At 45.6% G+C, this 23,432-nt stretch overlaps 1 protein-coding gene across 1 annotated transcript; it reads right to left on the bottom strand.

The window, feature by feature from the left end:
* Positions 1–9,565: 9,565 nt before the first annotated feature.
* On the bottom strand, positions 9,566–15,774 carry LOC127345312 (probable glutamate carboxypeptidase LAMP1). The gene is made up of 12 exons (XM_071828612.1): positions 14,640–15,774; positions 14,181–14,248; positions 13,628–13,709; positions 13,424–13,516; positions 13,162–13,314; positions 11,777–11,842; positions 11,517–11,604; positions 11,300–11,383; positions 10,418–10,506; positions 10,191–10,307; positions 9,965–10,105; positions 9,566–9,889 (listed from the first exon to the last, which is right to left on the bottom strand). The coding sequence occupies exons 1-12, from the start codon at positions 15,657–15,659 to the stop codon at positions 9,707–9,709; spliced, it is 2,184 nt and encodes a 727-aa protein (XP_071684713.1). The 5' UTR covers positions 15,660–15,774; the 3' UTR covers positions 9,566–9,706.
* Positions 15,775–23,432: the final 7,658 nt, after the last annotated feature.

Below are 23,432 nucleotides of genomic sequence, written 5' to 3'. Positions count from 1 at the left end.
TGGAGTCCACAAGGGACTCCACCTCCATGGCCGGCCAGCCCTAGTGGGGGTGGAGTCCCAAGTGGACTCCACCATAGGGGGCCGGCCACCCCCCACATGGGAGGTGGGAATCCCACCTTTGGGTGGGAGTCCTAGTTGGGCTAGGTTTGCCCCCTCCTATGGAAGGTTTTGGTTTCGGGTCTTATTCGAAGACTTGGACACCAACACTTGGGATCCACCTATATAATGAGGGGCCAAGGGAGGGGGCCGGCCACCCCAAGACCATAGCTTGGCCGCCCCCCTTGAGTGGCCGGCCACCCCCTCCCAAACCCTAGCTTTGCTCCTCCACTTCATATTTCCCGCGTAGCTTAGCGAAGCTCCGCCGGACTTCTACACCGCCACCGACACCACGCCGTCGTGCTGTCGGATTCAAGAGGAGCTACTACTTCCGCTGCCCGCTGGAACGGGGAGGTGGACGTCGTCTTCATCAACAACCGAACGTGTGACCGAGTACGGAGGTGCTGCCCGTTCGTGGCGCCGGAACCGATCGTGATCAAGATCTTCTACGCGCTTTTGCAAGCGGCAAGTGATCGTCTACCGCAGCAACAAGAGCCTCATCTTGTAGGCTTTGGAATCTCTTCAAGGGTGAGACTCGATACCCCCTCGTTGCTACCGTCTTCTAGATTGCATCTTGGCTTGGATTGCGTGTTCGCGGTAGGAAAATTTTTGTTTTCTATGCAACGTTATCCTACAGTAACTTGGTGGCAGTGATTGAAGGACACGATTAATCCCCAGTCTATTAGGAATCACTATTCCCAAGTCACTGAGTTTCTTCGCATGCCCGGTCATGGCGAGCATGTGCTCACTAACGGAGCTGCCTTCTTCCATCATACAGCTGAAGAAATGTTTCGATGCTTCATATCATTCCACGGCCGCATGAGTCTCAAAAATAGCTTTCAGCTCTTTCATCAACTCATGAGGATCGTGGTGCTCAAAACGTTTTTGAAGATCGGATTCCAGACTGCACATGATGGCACACTGAACTTGAGAGTACCGAGTTTTCCGAGTCTCGTAAACAGCTTTTACTTCATCGGTTTCAGTTTCTGCAGGAGGGTCACCTAGCGGTGCATCAAGCACATATTGCAGATTTCCGCCAGAGAGGAAGATCCTCACATGACGGAACCAGTCGGTGAAGTTGCTACCGTTGCTCTTAAGTTTTTCTTTCTCTAGGAACTGGTTAAAATTGATTGGGGACGCCATCTCTACAACATATATTTGCAAAAGTTTAGACTAAGTTTATGACAAATTGAGTTCAAATTTTAATTCAACATAATTAAAAATCTAGGTGAACTCCCACTCAAAACAATATCCCTCGCATTGTCTTAGTGATCACACGAACCAAATCCACTGCACCTAAGTCCGATCATCACGAGACAAGGTGTGATTTCAATGGCGAACACTCAAAGTGTTCATCATATCAACCATATGATTCATGCTCTACCTTTCGGTATCACGTGTTCCGAGACCATGTCTGTACATGCTAGGCTCATCAAGGCCACCTTAGTATCCGCATGTGCAAAACTGTCTTGCACCCGTTGTATGCACTTGTTGATTCTATCACACCCGATCATCACGAGATGCTTCGAAACGACAAGTCTTGGCAACGGTGCTACTAAGGATGAACACTTTATTATCTTGAGATTTTAGTGAGGGATCATCTTATAATGCTACCGTCGCGATCTAAGCAAAATAAGATGCATAAAAGGATTAACATCACATGCAGTTCATATGTGATATGATATGGCCCTTTTGTCTTTGCGCCTTTGATCTTCATCTCCAAAGCACGGACATGATCTCCATCATCTTCGGGCATGATCTCCATCATCGTCGGTGTAGCGTCAAGGTCAATGGCGCCGTCTTCATGATTGTCCTCCATGTAGCAACTATTACAACTACTTTGAAATACTACTCAACATGAAATTTAAAGACAACCATAAGGCTCCTGCCGGTTGCCACAATACAATAATGATCATCTCATACATATTCATCATCACATTATGGCCATATCACATCACCAAACCCTGCAAAAACAAGTTAGACGTCTCTAATTTGGTTTGCATATTTTACGTGGTTTAGGGTTTTCGAGAGATATCTAATCTACCTACGAACATGAACCACAACGTTAATACTAATGTTTTCAATAGAAGAGTAAATTGAATCTTCACTATAGTAGGAGAGACAGACACCCGCAAAGCCTCTTATGCAATACAAGTTGCATGTCGAACGAGGAACAAGTCTCATGAACGCGGTTATGTAAAGTTAGTCCGAGCCGCTTCATCCCACTATGCCACAAAGATGCAAAGTACTCAAACTAAAGATAACAAGAGCATCAACGCCCACAAAACCATTGTGTTCTACTCGTGCAACCATCTATGCATAGACACGGCTCTGATACCACTGTAGGATAACGTTGCATAGAAAACAAAAAATTTCCTACCGCGAACACGCAATCCAAGCCAAGATGCAATCTAGAAGATGGTAGCAACGAGGGGATTATCGAGTCTCACCCTTGAAGAGATTCCAAAGCCTACAAGATGAGGCTCTTGTTGCTGCGGTAGACGTTCACTTGCCGCTTGCAAAAGCGCGTAGAAGATCTTGATCACGGCGCCACGAACGGGCAGCACCTCCGTACTCGGTCACACGTTCGGTTGTTGATGAAGACGACGTCCACCTCCCGTTCCAGCGGGCAGCGGAAGTAGTAGCTCCTCTTGAATCCGACAGCACGACGGCGTGGTGTCGGTGGTGGTGGAGAAATCCGGCGGAGCTTCGCTAAGCGTGCGGGATGTGGTGGAGGAGAGAGGCCGCTAGGGTTTGGGAGAGGGGGGCGCCGGCCATCTAGGTGGTGCGGCCACCTTGGTGTTGTTGGGGTGGCCGGCCCCCTCCCCTTGGCCCTCATTATATAGGTGGAACACCCAAGAGTTGGTCTACAAGTCTTCGAATAAGACCCCAAACCAAAACCTTCCATAACACATGAAACCTACCCAAGCTAGGACTCCCACTAGAGGTGGGAATCCCACCTTCCTTGGGAGGGGGTGGCCGCCCCCCCTTGGGGAGTCCACTTGGGACTCCTCCCCCTTAGGGTTGGCCGGCCATGGGAGGTGGAGTCCCACCGGGACTCCGCCTTCCTTGGTGGTTTCTTCCGGACTTTTCTAGAACCTTCTAGAACCTTCCATAGAACATTCCGGATCATTTTAAATCACATAAAATGACTTCCTATATATGAATCTTATTCTCCGGACCATTCCGGGACTCCTCGTGATGTCCGGGATCTCATCCGGGACTCCGAACAAATATTCGAACTCCATTCCATATTCAAGTTCTACCATTTCAACATCCAACTTTAAGTGTGTCACCCTACGGTTCGTGAACTATGCGGACATGGTTGAGTACTCACTCCGACCAATAACCAATAGCGGGATCTGGAGATCCATAATGGCTCCCACATATTCAACGATGACTTTAGTGATCGAATGAACCATTCACATACGATACCAATTCCCTTTGTCACGCGAGATTTTACTTGTCCGAGGTTTGATCATCGATATCACTCTATACCTTGTTCAACCTCGTCTCCTGACAAGTACTCTTTACTCGTACCGTGGTATGTGGTCTCTTATGAACTTATTCATATGCTTGCAAGACATTAGACGACATTCCACCGAGAGGGCCCAGAGTATATCTATCCGTCATCGGGATGGACAAATCCCACTGTTGATCCATATGCCTCAACTTATACTTTCCGGATACTTAATCCCACCTTTATAACCACCCATTTACGCAGTGGCGTTTGGTGTAATCAAAGTACCTTTCCGGTATAAGTGATTTACATGATCTCATGGTCATAAGGACTAGGTAACTATGTATCGAAAGCTAATAGCAAATAACTTAATGACGTGATCTTATGCTACGCTTAATTGGGTGTGTCCATTACATCATTCATACAATGACATAACCTTGTTGTTAATAACATCCAATGTTCATGATTATGAAACTAATCATCCATTAATCAACAAGCTAGTTTAAGAGGCATACTAGGGACTCTTTGTTGTCTACATATCACACATGTACTAATGTTTCGGTTAATACAATTATAGCATGACATATAAACATTTATCATAAACATAAAGATATATAATAATAACCACTTTATTATTGCCTCTAGGGCATATCTCCTTCAATAAGATGTGACCGAATAAAAATATAGTTTCAATAGAAGAACCTGATAAATTGTTGATGAAGAAGGGGATGCCTTGGGCATCCCCAAGCTTAGACGCTTGAGTCTTCTTGAAATATGCAGGGATGAACCACGGGGGCATCCCCAAGCTTAGACTTTTCAATCTTCTTGATCATATATCATCCTCCTCTCTTGACCCTTGAAAACTTCTGCCACACCAAACTCGAAGTATTCTCATTAGAGGGTTAGAGCATAATCAAAAATTCACATGTTCAGAGGTGACACAATCATTCTTAACACTTCTGGATATTGCTCAAAGCTACTGAAAGTTAATGGAACAAAGAAATCCATTCAACATAGCAAAAGAGGCAATGTGAAATAAAAGACAGAATCTGTCAAAACAGAACAGTCCGTAAAGACGAATTTTTCTGGGGCACTAAACTTGCTCAGATGAAAATGCTCAAATTGAATGAAAGTTGCGTACATATCTGAGGATAAGGCACGTAAATTGGCAGATTTTTCTGAGTTACCTACAGAGAACCCTGCCAAATTCGTGACAGCAAGAAATCTGTTTCTGCGCAGTAATCCAAATCTAGTATCATCTTTACTATCAAAGACTTTACTTCGCACAACAATGCAATAAAATAAAGATAAGGAGAGGTTGCAACAGTAGTAACAACTTCCAAGACTCAAATATAAAACAAAAATTGCTGTAGTGAAATAAACACATGGGTTATCTTCCAAGAAGTGCTTTCTTTATAGCCCTTAAGATGGGCTCAATAAATTCAATGATGCACTCGCAAGAAATAGGAGTTGAAGCAAAAGAGAGCATCAAAAAGCAAATTCAAAACAAATTTAAGCCTAACCCACTTCCTATGAAAAGGAATCTTGTACACAAATAAATTCATGAGGAGCAAAGTGACAAGCATAGGAAGATAAAACACGAGTAACTTCAAAATTCTCAACATAAAGAGGGGAAACTTAATATTATTAAGATGCATATAACCATGTTTCCCTCTCTCATAATAACTTTCAGTAGTATCATGAACAAACTCAACAATATAACTATCACATAAAGCATTCTTATCATGAGTCTCATGCATAAAATAATAACTTTCCACATAAGCATAGTCATTACTATTAATTGTAGTGGGAGCAAATTCAACAAGGTAGCTATCATTATCACCATAATCATCAAATATAGGAGGCATAGTATAATCATAATTAATTTTCTCCTCAATAGTAGGTGGATGATAGTCATCATTGTAATCATCATATATATGAGGTAAAGTATCATCAAAGTAAATTTTCTCCTCAAAACTTGGGGGACTAAAAATATCATGCTCATCAAAACCAGCTTCCCCAAGCTTAAATTCTTCCATAGCATTATCAACAATGGTGTTCATACTAATAACATTGCTACTAGCATGCAAATAAGGTTCCATAGGTTTTTTAATTTTTGCATCACACAATTTATGTCTTAACTCAGGAAAGAGATTAAAAAGCTCACTGTTATTTTCCATTATGCCTAACTAGTGAACAAGAAACAAAAAGATGCAATTGCAGGATCTAAAGGAAATAGCTTCGAGCACTCACACACCGGCAACAATGCTAGGAAATAGCTTAGTAGTCGGAGGATGTGAATACCTTTTACCTTACCTCCCCGGCAACGGCGCCAGAAAATAGCTTGATGTCTACGCACGCTTCTATTCCTCAGAGATGTTGTTGGGCCTCCAAGAGCAGAGGTTTGTAGAACAGCAGCAAGTTTCCCTTAAGTGAATCACCCAAGGTTTATCGAACTCAGGGAGGAAGAGGTCAAAGATATCCCTCTCAAGCAACCCTGCAATCATGATACAAGAAGTCTCTTGTGTCCCCAACACACCTAATACACTTGTCAGATGTATTGGTGCACTAGTTCGGTGAAGAGATAGTGAAATACAAGTAATATGGATGAATATGAGTAGTAATAACAATCTGAAATAAATATGGCAGCGAGTAAACATGCAGTGAAACAGTAAATAAACGGAGATTCGATATTTGGAAACAAGGCCTAGGGATCCTACTTTCACTACTGGACACTCTCAACATTGATCACATAACTGAAACTACTCTACACTCTCTTATTGGATAACAAACACCATTCATTGTGTAGGGCTACAAGAGCACCTCAATGCCGGAGTTAATAAGCTCCACAACATCCGGAGTTCATATTTAAGTAACCTTTAGAGTGCATAATAGACCGTTGCAATTTAGACCGAGTACTAACATAGCATGCACACTGTCACCATCAGCTATGAAAGGGGGAATAGATCGCATCAATACTATCATAGTAATAGTTAACTTCATAATCTACAAGAGATCACAAGCATAGCTTATACCAAGTACTACATGATGCACACACTGTCAACATTACATCATGGAGGAGGAATAGACTACTTTAATAACATCACTAGAGTAGCACATAGATGATATTCAACTAGATCACAAAGAGAGAGATGAACCACATAGCTACAGTAGAGCCCTCAGCCTTGGGGGAGAACTACTCCCTCCTCATCATGGAGACAGCGATGGCGGTGAAGATGGCGGTGGAGATGCCTTCCGGGGGCACTTCCCCGTCCCGGCAGGGTGCCGGAACAGAGACTTCTGTCCCCCGAATTGGAGTTTCGTGATGGCGGCGGCTCTGGAACTTTTCTCGTATCGTGGCTTATTCGTATCGAAGATTTAGGTCAGGGAGGCTTATATAGGCGAAGAGTCGGAGTCGGAAGGGCCACGGGGCCCCCTCACAGTAGGGGCGCCCCCCCCCCCCTTGGCCGCGCCGCCCTGTGGGGCGCCTCCCCCCTTGGCCGCGCCGCCCTGTGGGGTGGGGCCCCCTGGCTCCCCTCTAGCCCCTCTTCGGTGCTCTGGAAGCTTCCAGGAAAAATAAGATATTTGGCGTTGATTTCGTCCGATTCCGAGAATATTTCCTTTGTAGGATTTCTGAAACCAAAAACAGCAGAAAACAGCAACTGGCTCTTCGGCATCTCGTCAATAGGTTAGTTCCGGAAAATGCATCAAAACGATATAGAGTGTGAACAAAACATGTAGGTATTGTCATAAAACAAGCATGGAACATCAGAAATTATAGATACGTTGGAGACGTATCACCCCTCGACCATTGTCTACACCACTCATATCTATTTCCATAGATGCACCTGACAATGCACACCGCATGATTACCTGTGAAAAATATGGTTTCTTCATGCCTAACCAACATTTTAATCTTGCCATTTCTTATGACATTTCCCCTATTCCCTCTTTCGTACCGTGCAACACTAAAAGACCCTCATTGGCATGATGCTACGTTAGATGATTTAATGCTCTAATTCGGAATGACACATGGTGTTTAGTGCCTCGTCCTTGCAGGTGTCAATGTCGTGACCAGGAAATGGATCTTTCACCACAAGCTGAATTCCGATGGATACTTGGCAACGTACAAAGTTCAATAGGTGGTTCATGATTTTACTTAAGAAGCCAGCGTGTGGGCTATGGTGAAACTTTTAGTCCAGTGGTGAAACCCACGACTATTCGTGTTGTTCTTAGTCTTGCCACATCACAATCATGGCCTATACACTAGTTGGACGTCAAAAATGCAATTTTACATGGAGAACTTGCCGAGACAGTATACTGCGAGCAGTCCTGAGGTTTTGTGAACTCCGCTCAACCTACTCATGTTTGTCAGCCCAAAAATTCTTGCTATGGCCTAAAACAAGCCACCTGCACTTGGTTTCTTCGCTTTACCTCCTACCTCGAGACACTAGGATTTATGTCATCGGAGAGTGATTCATCTCTTTTCATCCTAGGCACTCCTACTGCTAAGGCTTATGTTCTTCTACATGTAGATGACATCATCCTCACCGCCAACAATAGCACCACCCTCCACCACATTATCCATCCCCTGAGTTTTCCACGAGTGACTTAGGAGATATTCACCATTTTTTAGGAATCAATGTGCATGTAGATCCCAGGGTATGTTCCTTTTGCAGCACCTGTACGTCCTATAAATACTCGATCACGCCCATATGCTCAATTGTAACCCTATCTCCACACTTATTGACACCACCTCTAAATTATCTAGCCAAGCCGACAAACCCGTATCCAATCCTTCTCTTGGAGCTTGTTGGGCGCACTTTAGTACCTAGCCCTAACAAGGCCAAATCAGTCATATGTCGTCCAACAAGTGTTCTTGTTTATGCACGATCCGTGGGAAGCTCATTTTCAGCTCATCAAATGAATTCTTCGCTATGTTACGGGCACCTCAAATCTAGGGTTGCAACTCCACACGAACTCATCGCAATAGTTGATTGCATACTCCAACGCGGATTGGGGAGATGCCCCAAATTTGACCTTTTTCAATCCTTTTACTTAGTATCGGAAGGAAAGAAAGGAAAGAAATGATGAATTGGGTTGAACCTCAGAGTCATGAAAAAATTGGTAAATTATATTTTTGAAAAAAGAAATTTAATTTAAATAAAGTGGTATCCAATCAAGCTAAACCAGGCTTCAGAAATCAGAGCTTAGAAAAAAACTAGGCTAGCTAATTAAAGGAAAGGGTTTTGAAGCAAAATCTTTGTTAATTCGACTTGATACCCACAAATCGACGTCAGGATTTGGCACCTTCCTCGGCAAGAACTTGGTTTCATGGTCATCAAAAAGGCAGCACACAGTCTCGCGTTGAGGGAGAATACCGTGCGGTGGCCAACTGCGTGGCCGAGTCTGTTTTGGCTTCAACAGCTCCTCAAAAACTTCACCAACCAACGACCAAAGCTTCACTTGTGTATTGCGACAACATCGGCGCAACCAACCCGTCTATTAATCCAGTCCAAGACTAGCAAACGAAGCATATTGAGATCGACTTGCACTTCTGTCAGCATCGTGTCACTCTTGGAGCAGCTCGTGTTCTCCACGTGCCGACAAGCTCACATTAAGCTAACATATTCACCAAGGGCCTCCCGTCTTCAATATTTCAGGGATTTCGCTCTAGCCTCAATTTGCTCCGGAGCCACATCTGGTAAGTGTAGCAAGTCCAAATCCCTCATCTCATACGTTTCCCTCCACCGCAGACGTAGAAAGGCGTTTTTTTCCTGCTTTCTGAACAGCGTCCCTTTCACTCCATGTGAAAGTAGTAATAATTCTTTCCTTTAAGAAAGGGATCGGATGATGGGGGGGGGGGGGGGGGGGGTGTGTTGAATGTGTACATTGTAACATTAGTTCTGTAACTACATTTTCCTAGTCTTCAGGGTATACCTAGTCTGTCGCCAAGCATGCACCTGCCCGCGCCTCTGCCATGGCCATCCCGTTAGGATCTCCTCCCTCTTCTATATACATTGTAATCATTGTACCTTGGTGAATCAATACAGACACAGACATTGTTATTCAGTATCCATCTCGCCAGGGTTGTCCACAACCTTATTTTTACAAACTTGGTCTTTAAATGAATCAGGACAGCAGAAGGATTCATGTTAAACCTCCACTTAGGACTAACGCCGCCTGGCTGATGACTCTAGCAATCCTGTGAATCTCATGTTGTACAGACTGCCAGGACAACGAAGTATTTGTTCTCTTCGCTGTCTGGATGGCATCATCAACACCCGGATAGACTTCCGCCCCATAATCGTTGTGCAGTGAAGGTCCATAAATCTGCTTGATTACTTTTCCATGAGCACAAAGATATATAAACCAGTGGCATGCTTCTCCAAAACCAAAACAACTTACCATGTGTTTGCGCCAAGGTCTCCCGGACTGTCCTTCCCGCTCTGTGAACGCCCGTTCGGTCATCATCAACCGGTCATTGAGATCTCTTACTCTCAATGGATTGTTTCTCCAAGGCGACCAAACATTCCACGTTTGTAGAGCCTGATCACGAGAAAATAACTTACAAATCTCAAAGTTAAAAACTATGAACGAACAACAACATACAGCAATTGGAAGAACCATATACCTTAAGTTCAGAATCCACTTTTAGAACTGCCTTGTCGAACTCTTTGATTGACTTTTGGAGGGGAGATAAGCTGACAGGCATTCCTAGTACACTCTTGTTTATACCCACGGCACCTTTCTGCCAAGCAAGCGCTACTGTCAAGATCCTCCAAATTTAAATACTGAAGATGATCATTTCCAAAAATAGTTGGTTCATAATTTATGGGAGAGATCTGAAGGACATGTTACCTCAAGCTCTGCAACATAAGAGCCGTAGTTGAAGGGTAGGATCTCATCATCTGAAAGCCTCAACGCAAGAAGCCCCCACATGCTTGCCACTATAAGGAGAGATGGTGTTAACTTGAGGTTTGGCCACTGAGCTTATGCATGCGTGCAAGTACTCTACAATGCAACAATATTTACCGCAACAATTTTTTGATGATCAACTCAAGTTAAAGTAGATATGACAGATAGATAATGCAGTATTTTATTTCCCCCACATTTATAAATATGTACTTCATTTATAGCTATAAGAAGCAACTCAACATATGTCCACTAGCAGTAGCGGAGCTTGACCAACACTGTAGAAGGGGCTAAAAAAGATCAAATGAGTACCGATGGGAGTAAACTGAAGAATTTTATCGAATATATGGTAAAAAATGCTAAATAGATACTGGTAGTATGAAACATTCTAAGAGCCGCGCGCGGGGGGGGGGGGGGGGGGGGGTCCACTAGGGAAGCTAGTGAGAATTGAGATGAATAAACTAGTAAAGAGTTAGTATTCTAGATTGTGCTTATTATCAATTGAGAATTGATAGAATACTACCTTATTATCAATTGAGATGATAGAATACTAGCTTATTATCAATTCTAGATTGTATTTACAACTCTATGAGCTACTCCCAGTCTCTCACTGTAGAATACTAGCGTCCCATAGAGTGATAGAAGTGAGAGACTGGGAGTAGCTCTTTACTAGTTGTCTCTCACTTCTATCACTCTCATCCACTGCACCATGGCCAGAATACCCTCGCTCCTCAGAGTCGTACCCCCAACCTTATCACGCTCATCGGTCTTGGGACCGGTACCAATTTTAGCATGTGACAACCCCTGTCGGTAGAACATATGGGATACCTGCGACATGCCTGCGGAACATGGGATCTCCATACTTTTCCATCCATGTGAAGTCATCGTACAGGCTATGGTACACAGCATAATCTGCAAAACAAGTAGCACTGTTATTTGATTCGATCAAAAAAAAAATACAATCATTCAACAGTGCAAAAGACAAATTATCTCAAGGAACATAGCTAAATGCACATAGGAAGATAAAAAACAACTTAGAACAAACCTGACCCAACAGACATACTAACTGAAGGAATGCCAATATGTTGAACAAAGGCAAAATGATCTGATCCTCCGCTTCCTAACCTACCAATCTGTCATCAAAAAATTTAAACTTGCATCCAGTATATCACATGCCTGAACTTAGGACATATGAAATAGAACCATGTCTAAACTATTCATAATATTTACTTTTGCATGCCAAGCGCTCAGAATACTGAGAGAACGAACTGTGTGACGATCTTTACCTAAACATAAAGTGCTTACCAAAGAACTGTCAGAAGCCATCCACATGTCATACAGACTTTCTGTTCCGTTATCGGGATTTTGAACCTTCCTCGAACAGAAAGAAAACACATAATATTCATTACACAGTAAACTATTCCGTCTTACAAATGTACCAATTATAAGCAATGACACAACAAGCTGACCAGAGGCTAGAGAGAAAATAGTTTACTGATTGTAAATTAGTTGCTCGACTGTCCATTTGGCATAATTCAGGTTGCTCATAATTTTTGTCCATGTACCGATGTAGTACGAGTTACGACATTCTGTTGGTGCCTAGCGACAGATAGGGGGTATACATATCTAAATTATTAAAAATACAGAAAGTAATGATTTTTTACTGAATTAATACCAGTTCACCAATAGAAAGGGCTAATTAAGGAATTCTAATAACTTCCCGCAATAAAAGGAATTCTAATACTTGATTGTTAGAAAAATGGAAATGCACAGTAAGCACTCAAATCTAAGAGAGATAAGTGAGCAATCAATGGGGTGCTGCGAAACTGCTGACCGACGCCTCGTCCTTCAGCGACACCGTCGAGAACGGCGCAGCAACGGTGCCTTAGTCTGGGTGAGCTAGAGGGAGGGGTCGTGCAAGAAGTGGGCGTTGGCTGAGGGTATTTTTCGAGCGGGTCTGCTAAGTTCCGGTATCCTGAACGCATCACTGAGATATCCCACACATATTGCTATTTTCTCTTTATTTTTATTGTAAAACTGGGTGATACGTACGGGATATGTATTGGGCCGTATCCGTATACACCGGAAAACTGTCGTATCCGCGCTTCCTAGTGCATAGTTAAAGCCTGTTCCTGGAATTTTTTTTTTCCTTTTTTTTGACGTGTGGAAATTTTTCTTAGCTCATGGGTGCTCCAAGGGTAAGAGTCTAGTCTAACAATCCTTGGTCTAGAGTTTCGACCAACGTTGCACAGGCTCTAAATATGTCAAAACATAGGGCAAATTGGTTTATATGCTAAGCTTATCAATTTTTTTTTTGCCAAACTTACCTAAAGTTATGTCATCAAAATTTAAACCATTTTGGTTAGTCTATGTTATTGACATGTGGCACAAATGTTATAAATGGAGTTTTGCCGCATGTAACGCGGTGTACCAATTAAATGCCTAACTCAGGGTGTGTCCATATCTGGTAAAGTTTGGTTATGAACAAAACAGGCCATCGGCTTGCCACAATTACCTCCATACCTTTCAACCTAAATTGATAAGTGCTAACATCCCCCCAAAAAGGAAGAAGAAATACTATGGCCGCACCATGGAAGCAAGCAGCCCTGGGCAGGTTGAGTCTGACTGACATTATCGTACAGAATCTTTGCTACTGAACAGAAAAGACATGTTTATTTTAAACTAGGTACCTGTTTACTCGCTTGCTTAAGCAACTCATCAAGTTGAGGAGTGGCTAGTACGTCAAGTCCAGAATTACACACCCCAATATCAACATTCAGGTAAGCAACAGTTCTCGAAGTTAAGATTGCCCTGTTCTCTTCAACCCATTCAGTGGATCCAATCTGCACTTTTTTTAAGAAGTTAGTATTCATTGGCAAAAAAGAGAGAAGAAGTTAGTATAAAGACATGTGAACTGCTTCATAAGATTCAAAGATAGAGGGAGAGAGAGACCAATCCGTACTCTTCGGCATCCCAGTTACACAAGATGATGGTCCGTCGAGGTCTCCAACCCTTGCTTTGCAGCTTAGAGAACCTTTGAGCTAGCTACATTCAATGGCAGGAAACAATCCAATGTGTCGGTTCCAATCATAATAAGTAGACTAAAACAGAAGGGGTGACATCGAGCAACCGAGTATATATGACATATTGACATACCTCAAGCAAGGCTGCCGTTCCACTGCTAGGGTCAGCTGCCCCAAATGTCCATGCATCACGATGGTTGCCAAGGATAACATACCTGTATGTGCATGGTTTACTGTGTTAAATAACTATTTATTACTTACAAAATCTGATGCACATATCAGAATCTAAACCAAGGTGGTTGTCTGTTTCAAAACTGTAATCCGAGAAATCTGTAATCGAGCACTGAATTAACTGAACTAATGAAATGTATCTGAGTTGTTTGTTGGGAGTAATAAACCAATTAGGTGTTTGTTTGAGCAACAAAATCTGAATTTGTAGTCAATTCGAATGAAAACTGTCGTTACAGATCTACTGAACTTGTATCCAGGATACACACTACCCCATAGCCTATGGCACGGATGTGGACTGTCACCAGTTACTACTACTAGAGCTCAGAGGGCAAAATGTTGACGACACAAGGGGTTTGCTGAGGCACCGAAGTGTATATATTGTGAATGATGAGCGGGTTCGCCATCTGGGGATATTTGGCCCAAAAATAAGGAGAAACGTGGAGAGTTTGATTTACCTATCAGGTTCTTCTTTTCCCTCAATCACTGCAATAACATTCTGAATAGTTGCCATCGTCTCATTCCCCTGTACAAAGAAACAAAGAAGAGGGTATCACTGAGGGGAATGAGATCAGGTGACATGCATTAGGCATGTCACGCATGAACAGTGCGGTGACATGCACCCCTTTTCTCACCGTCGGATCAAGATTAGATGGTAGGATATCACTGCTACAGGGACCATCTACAGTGCATTTGCTACAGGATATTGGCACAGGACATTGCTACAGTGCATGCGCTACAGGACAATCTACAGTTGCGCGCTACAGTGTTTGATCGTGTGCGTTCATTTTCAATCCTACGGCCTACGGTGCATGTCACCGCACTGTTCATGCGTGACATGCCTAAGGCATGTCACCTGATCTCAGGAAGTTGAACCATAAATAGCAAAAGCAGATCTCATCTCCACAGCAACTCACTGTATAGGTCAGATTGAGCACCGCCGGCCCGGGTCCGAGACGGTAAACCGGCGCGCCCTCGCCGCCTTGCCAATCCTCTGGAGCGACATCTCCGCCGATGAGCTGCAGTATCTCCTCCCCGTCCCTCCCCGACACCGGCAGCGCCGGTATCCCGGGCATGTCGTCCGTGGCCATCGCCTCCGCGATGCTCACGCGCTCGCACCCTTCCGACGACGCCCACATCGGCGTCGTGGGGTCCCCCACCCCCTTGAACGCGCTCCCGACCTGCACGCCGGTCGGCGGCATCCACGGCCCATCAGGAAAGGCCTTCCCCGGCGCCGTGTAGTCCTTGAAATCAGTGTATATGAGCGCCGCCGCGGCGCCAGCGACACGGGCGTTTTTCACTTTGTCGCCACGAAACACCTCGCCGTAGCGCGCGACTGCGACCTTCCCCGTGACGTTCACGCCGCGGGAGGCGAGGTAGGCGTAGTCCTCGGCGCGGCCGTAGTTGGCGTAGACGGCCTCGGCGGCGGCCGAGCCGGACGCGGCGTACGCGAGGAAGGTGGGGACGGCCTCCGCCGAGGCCGCGGCGTAGGGGTCGCCGGCGTAGGCGTCCTGCACCAGCGCGAAGGCGGTGGCGGCGCGGCCTGGCGCGGAGAGGGAGAGGGAGCGGTGGGCGGGGTAGGAGAGGAGGACGGAGTAGGGCGTGACGCGGGTGGGGAAGGAGCAGAGGGAGGAGAGCGTCGAGACGACGTGGTCGGCGGCGAGGGCGTTGGCCTCGGTGCCCGCGAGGTGGGGACGGGCGGTGAGCGCGCGCAGGTGCGCGGCGGCGGTCTCGTTGGAACCCAGGGAGAGGAAGAGGGAGTGGTAGTACGACGGCGCGGGCGCGACGAGGAGGTGGTAGTAGGTGGCGAAGGCCGCGGCGGCGACGAGGAGAGGGAGCGGGTGGAGCCTCGCGGCGGCCCGGCGAGGAAGAGGAAGGGGGCGGGCGATGAGCGGTGTCCGCGCGAAGTGGTCGTCTTCGACGTGGGGAGGCAGCATGGCGGCGTCCGGCGCCGGCGGGTGTTGCGGCGGGAGAGCCGGAGCAGAGTGGGCAGTACAGTAACGGCTGGAGAGGAGGGACGAGGCGGAGGCAACGGACCGACAGGGTTTCCCTACTCTCACTGACAGGTGGGTCCCCTCGTGAGGTTTACGTTACTTTAAGTTATCCTTCGCTGGCGTGACGTGAGATGCTTTTTTTCGTGGGTGTCTAAGAGCATCTCCAACAGACGCGCGGCATAAAAGCGTCCGATATAGCACGCGTGGGAGGGAATGTGGCGTTCCAGCAGGCGCGGTAAACAGCGCGGCGCTGTAAAAAATTTAGGGCGCGCGGTGTTTTGCACAAACCTGAGCGACATATCTGGCACGTCGGCTACAGCGCGCGGCAACGCTCGTCCAAGCGCGAAAAAGCCAACGGCTGGAAATTTCCCCTCCCCCGCGCCCTCATTTCCCCACCTACCGCCGGCGCGAAATCCAGCCGCCGCCGGTCGACTCCGCCACCGCCGCCATACTTTCAGCGCCGCCGTTGTCGTAGATCTCATGGCCGCCCGCACCTCCTTCCTCGGGCAACGGCGGACGCTTCCGCCGCATCAGAATTTGCTCGCACCGCCGCCAGCAACGAGTTGTAGTCGGCGCTCCTTCTCCGCGGCCCCCTTCGCGCCGCCGTCGCGTTCTCCTCCGCGCAGGCGTCGACATGTCGTCCTCGTCGTCCTCGAGCTTGCTAGCAACATGGCGCGCCCATGGTGCTCGCCCATTTGCTCGCAAGGTATGAACCTCCGCCGGCCGGCCTCTATTACTCGCCAATTATCTACAATAGTTCATGGTGAAGTAATTTTATACATATGTTTGTAGAGTTCATCATATGATTCATCGGATGACGAGTTCGACCAAGAAGAAGAGGAGAACATATCGATACTATTAGCATACCGCGCCGTTAAGAGGCCAAAATTTGGTGGATCGGTGTTCGGTAGACAAAAGTTGTGGAGAGAAAGGATTGAAGGGCATGAGAAGTTGATGCGGTCGTATTTCAATGAGAATCCGATTTTCCCCGAAAGCTATTTTCGGCGGCGTTTCCGGATGAGTCTCAACTTGTTCAAGCACATTGCAACGGAGGTCACCAAATATGATCGCTTCTTTGAGCAAAGGAGGAATGCCGCCGGAGAACTTGGTCATAGCACATATCAAAAGGTGACCGCCGCCTTGCGTATGTTGGCATATGGTATACCGGCGGATCTTATTGATGATCATTTGGCCATGGGAGAGAGCACTTCTATCTTGTGTGTGAAGCGCTTTGTCGTTGCAATTGTCAATGTCTTTGGCTCCACATACTTGAGAGCCCCCAATGCTCAAGACACGGCAAGACTTTTGGAGATCAACGCCAACTGGGGGTTTCCCGGTATGCTTGGTTCCATTGATTGTATGCATTGGAGTTGGAAGAATTGTCCAACGGCATGACATGGATAATTCAAAGGCTACAAGAAGGATGCCACCATAGTACTTGAAGCGGTGGCCGACCAAGAGACTTGGATATGGCATGCTTTCTTTGGAATGCCCGGATCTTGCAATGACATCAATGTTCTTCAACGGTCACCACTAATGACAAGACTTGCAATGCGGGAAGGTCCATTGGTGGAGTTTGAAGCAAATGGCCACAAGTACAACTATGGCTACTTCCTCGCCGACGGCATATATCCAAGGTGGCAAACATTTGTGAATCCAATTATTCAACCAAGAGGTAAGAAGCAAACCCAATTCCACAATGCACAAGCGGCGGCTAGGAAAGATGTAGAGAGAGCATTTGGGATTTTGCAAGCCCAATTTACCATTGTTAGAGGACCGGCTAGATTTTGGGATCAAGAATGCCTTTGGTATATCATCACCGCGTGTGTAATCATGCACAACATGATTATAGAGGATGATCGCGGAAAAGATGTGGATCGTACCCACTACGACTTGATGGGGGTTCCCGTGCAAGTGAGGAGATCCGCACATAGGATTGCCCGATTCATTGCCTCATACCATGCCATTCGGTGCAACGACACACATGATGAGCTTCAAAAAGATCTCATGGAAGAATGGTGGAATTGGAATGGACAACAATAGTTGCATATTTGTTGTATTTGTTTGAAAACTATGTGTTGTATTGTCTGAAAACCATGTTGTATTGTTGTATGTTGGACGTGTTGTATTTGGTGTGAAGTATTGTTGTGAACAATGTATTGTATTTGGATGGTACAATTTATTTGTGAATTTTTATATATTGTTTGATGCATACGTGTGTGTGTTTGTTGTTTGCGCCGCGCCCGCGCGCTGCAAAATGGCGCGTCCGGCGGAGGTGCTATTTTACCGCGCCAACGCGCGCTGCAAAATGGCGCACCCGGCGGGGGAGAAATCGCTCCGGCGCGCGGCAACGGTTTACAGCGCGCAGAATCTGAGGTTTAGCGCGCCAATATAGCGCCTGCTGGAGATGCTCTAAGTGCGCGAATACGTGGATTGCTTCTCAGTGGGCCTTTTTAGGGCCACTTATCGTAAGTTATTTTAAGATCCGGGTTATGGTGGGTACTTTCATTCGTTTTCGTTTCAGTTTGTTTGCTGATGTGCTTTGTTTAAGTTTGTGTGCTGATGTGCTTTGTTTAGCATTAGTTCGTTTCGTCCCATCCCGGCCTAGATCCCGAAACCCGTTGGTCGGCCGGGATTGGACTTGTGCGGATTAGTCACGGTCCAAATTTAGAGCGAGTTCGGTTAAAATCGGTCAGGGTTCCACACCGCCTGAATTCCCTAACCACCGCAGTTTCACCGGGATTGTCCTTCTCATATTCTCATAAATAGCCACAAAATATTTGATTTAATTAGTTCAGCTGAAGTTCAAGAATCATTATGTTTAAAGTTTACCTTGTTTTCAAGTTGCGTGATCGATTTTGGTCAAGAGACGATTCTGAACGAATTAATGACCAAACCCTTATCTATACTGAAATAATCACCAAGAAGGCATTGCTTCTACCTAAGTAATGGTCATGTATGTTCATTGTTTGTACCTTTCTGAGCCTGATGCTTTTGGGGGTATTGTGAATCTGGTTCTCAAGATGATGGACTTCCCTCACAGAGCCAAATTGCCCTCCCATAAGATTCCTGAGTGGATGCAGGATTAGCAAAAACGAGATTAGATATTCGGCAAAACAATGTATGTATAGCTGGAGCACTAGGATGCGCCACTAACGCACTAGGTTGCACATGTTCACTGGTGACTGGTTACCATTGGCGTACCAGGGTGGTGTGCCAGCGGTAGCAAAAATAGGTCCGTCAGTGGTAAGGTATTTTCCTAGTAGTGGCGGTTTCAGGAGGTAGTGACACGAAGTTTTGTTGTCGGTTGCCATCATGAGACGTGTTGGTTTTCCATTTTCATGGAGAAGATAGTGCATGACAATGTCATGATGGCTGAGGTATGAGCCTATGAGGTCTAGTAATGGTGGCATGAGTCTTTGCAGCGGCATCGGCAAGGGGAGGCGGCAGCACAAGAGGACTACATAGTCTTATTTTTAGGGTAACAATCTAAGGTCTTGTCTCAATTGGTTGTCTGACAATAACCTTGTTGAATGCATTGTTTTGAGCTGACGTATTTGCCTCAGGTTGAAAAACTAAAGTCGCGCCATAATTGGTTGTAAGGCATACTTCGAGAGCACGAACTTCGGGTGTTCTCTTAGCAGTGATTTGTGTTGCAGCTACAAGTTTTCTATCACCGTCGCGGGATTTTTTTTTCTTATTCCTTTTTTAAGTAAGGTTAGGTGTAATTGTTAATATATTATTTTTTTCAAAAAAAGTTTAGAATTCAGTCCCTACTCAACCCCATCGATGAGTGCAGTACACAAGCAACTATTGTTAACGTACTAGACTCACATCATCCATGACCACTTAGATTAGTACTAAGAAAAATCACTGGTTCATCAGTCCACACCGCCACATGCAGACACATGAGACACGGCCAACGTCAATCGATCCACATGAAGAAAAAGAAAAAAGCAAGGTCCACGTACGTACCATGAATGCATAATTCAGTACATGACACTTGGACAGATATAATAGTCTAATAACAAAAAAAAAAGGTTGTACTGGCTGGGAAAGAAATAATTGGCTGTAATCATTCCATGAACTCTCCTTGAGTTTTGAGAGTCGACTTCGGAGCCTCGCTTCTTTCACCCTTCTCCTTCGCCGGGGATGCCGGCCGGAGCAAGGAAGGAGCTGTAAATACTAGTAGTAGGAGTAGGTCTAGACTACAGTTTCTAGTTGGTGTCGGCCTTGTGCTGGACTCGAGCTTTCTTCCTGCGTCCTCCCCGGCGTTTGGATAAGGCCTTCTTCATCTCTGGGTTGCTGTCCATGGAGGACGGCTTCTGCCAGGTCTGATTTGGGCGGAAGCTCGGCAAATAAATCGGGTGGAGTCCCTGATTTGGAGGATCATCTGCAGCTCTGCTTCTTCTTCTGTCGCCATCGTGGGGATGGGGACGAGGAGGATTCTTGGTGGAGTTCCAGATCTTGCCGATTGGGTCGGTGCAAATCATCACCGGCGTTATGTGGAGGGCTGTGTTCCTCCCCCCCGGTGAATCTTCTGGCCGAAAGGCGGCCTGTTGGTTGCAATTCACTCTCATCGATGGAGCCGTTGATGCGACGCCGCCTGCTGTGTTCATTGGTGATTGGCGGTCGATTGGCGGCCTCCTTTTTGGAGCTACGCCGCCTGCTGATTCCGGCGAGCGTCAGCAGTCGAAGGGCGGTCTTCTCGTCTTTGTTGGTGACCCTGGTCGAAAGGCGGCCGATTGTTGTGCTTGCGCTTGCAAGCATCTTCTCTTCCTCCCGGCGTGATGCCTTCGGGGAGGCAGTGCTGTTGCGATGTGGATTCTGGCTTCCTCTTCTTCTGGAGTTGGCGAGCTGGCGTGCTGATGCGTGTGGTTGGCACGTCCGTTGGGAACCCCAAGAGGAAGGTGTGATGCGCACAGCGGCAAGTTTCCCTCAGTAAGAAACCAAGGTTTAATCGGACCAGTAGGAGTCAAGAAGCACGTTGAAGGTTGATGGCGGCGAGATGTAGTGCGGCGCAACACCAGTGATTCCGGCGCCAACGTGGAACATGCACAACACAACCAAAGTACTTTGCCCCAACGAAACAGTGAGGTTGTCAATCTCACCGGCTTGCTGTAACAAAGAGTTAACCGTATTGTGTGGAAGATGATTGTTTGCAGAAAACAGTAGAACAAGTATTGCAGTAGATTGTATTTCAGTAAAGAGAATTGGACCGGGGTCCACAGTTCACTAGAGGTGTCTCTCCCATAAGACGAACAGCATGTTGGGTGAACAAATTACAGTTGGGCAATTGACAAATAAAGAGAGCATGACCATGCACATACATATCATGATGAGTATAGTGAGATTTAATTGGGCATTACGACAAAGTACATAGACCGTCATCCAACTGCATCTATGCCTAAAAAGTCCACCTTCAAAGTTATCATCCGAACCCCTCCGCATTAAGTTGCTAACAATGTACAATTGCATTAAGTATTGCGCGTAATGTAACTAGTGACTACATCCTTGAACATAGCACTAATGTTTTATCCCTAGTGGCAAAGCACATCCATAACCTTAGAGGTTCTTGTCACCCCTCCGCATTCACTGAGACATGAACCCACTATCGAGCATAAATACTCCCTCTTGGAGTTACTAGCATCAACTTGGCCAGAGCATCTACTAATAACGGAGAGCATGCAAGATCATAAACAACACATAGATATAACTTTGATAATCAACATAACAAGTATTCTCTATTCATCGGATCCCAACAAACGCAACATATAGAATTACAGATAGATGATCTTGATCATGTTAGGCAGCTCACAAGATCCGACAATGATAGCACAATGGGGAGAAGACAACCATCTAGCTACTGCTATGGACCCATAGTCCAGGGGTAGACTACTCACACATCACACCGGAGGCGACCATGGCGGCGTAGAGTCCTCCGGAGATGATTCCCCTCTCCGGCAGGGTGCCGGAGGCGATCTCCTGGATCCCCCGAGATGGGATCGGCGTTGGCGGCGTCTCCGGGAAGGTTTTCCGTATCGTGGCTCTCTCGGCACTGGGGTTTCGTCACGGAGACTTTTATAGGCGGAAGGGCAGGTCAAGAGGCGGCACGGGGCCCCACACCACAGGGCCGCGCGGCCAAGGGGGGGCGCGCCGCCCTAGGGTGTGGCCCCTCCGTGGCCCCTCTTCGTCTCTCCTTCGGACTTCGGGAAGCTTCGTGAGAAAATAGGCCCCCGGGCTTTGATTTCGTCCAATTCCGAGAATATTTCCTTACTAGGATTTCTGAAACCAAAAACAGCAGAAAACAAAGAATCGGCACTTCGGCATCTTGTTAATAGGTTAGTTCCAGTAAAATGCACGAATATGACATAAAGTGTGCATAAAACATGTAGATAACATCAATAATGTGGCATGGAACATAAGAAATTATCGATACGTCTGAGACGTATCAGCATCCCCAAGCTTAGTTCTGCTTCGTCCCGAGCAGGTAAAACGATAACACGTATAATTTCTGGAGTGACATGCCATCATAATCTTGATCATACTATTTGTAAAGCATATGTAGTGAATGCAGCGATCGAAACAATGTATATGACATGAGTAAACAAGTGAATCATATAGCAAAGACTTTTCATGAATAGCACTTCAAGACAAGCATCAATAAGTCTTGCATAAGAGTTAACTCATAAAGCAATAATTCAAAGTAAAGGCATTGAAGCAACACAAAAGAAGATTAAGTTTCAGCGGTTGCTTTCAACTTGTAACATGTATATCTCATGGATATTGTCAACATAGAGTAATATAATAAGTGCAATAAGCAAGTATGTAGGAATCAATGCACAGTTCACACAAGTGTTTGCTTCTTGAGGTGGAGAGAGATAGGTGAACTGACTCAACATTGAAAGTAAAAGAATAGTCCTCCATAGAGGAAAAGCATCGATTGCTATATTTGTGCTAGAGCTTTGATTTTGAAAACATGAAACAATTTTGTCAACGGTAGTAATAAAGCATATGCATCATGTAAATTATATCTTATAAGTTGCAAGCCTCATGCATAGCGTACTAATAGTGCCCGCACCTTGTCCTAATTAGCTTGGACTACCGGGTCATCGCAATGCATTGTTTTTACCAAGTGTCACAAAGGGGTACCTCTATGCCGCCTGTACAAAGGTCTAAGGAGAAAGCTCGCATTGGATTTCTCGCTATTGATTATTCTTCAACTTAGACATCCATACCGGGACAACATAGACAAATGTGATAATGGACTCCTCTTTTATGCATAAGCATATAACAACAATTAATAATTTTCTCATTTGAGATTTGAGGATTATTGTCCAAAACTGAAACTTCCACCATGGATCATGGCTTTAGTTAGCGGCCCAATGTTCTTCTCTAACATATGCATGCTTAACCATATGGTGGTAGATCTCTCTTACTTCAGACAAGACGGACATGCATAGCAACTCACATGAAATTCAACAATGAAAAGTTGATGGCGTCCCCAGTGAACATGGTTATCGCACAACAAGCAACTTAATAAGAGATAAAGTGCATAATTACATATTCAATACCACAATAGTTTTTAAGCTATTTGTCCCATGAGCTATATATTGCAAAGGTGAATGATGGAATTTTAAAGGTAGCACTCAAGCAATTTACTTTGGAATGGCGGAAAAATACCATGTAGTATAGGTAGGTATGGTGGACACAAAT

Source organism: Lolium perenne, chromosome 3 (assembly GCF_019359855.2).
Source record: "Lolium perenne isolate Kyuss_39 chromosome 3, Kyuss_2.0, whole genome shotgun sequence".
In the NCBI taxonomy this organism is placed as follows: domain Eukaryota; kingdom Viridiplantae; phylum Streptophyta; class Magnoliopsida; order Poales; family Poaceae; genus Lolium; species Lolium perenne.
This window is presented reverse-complemented; position numbering and strand designations above follow the sequence as displayed.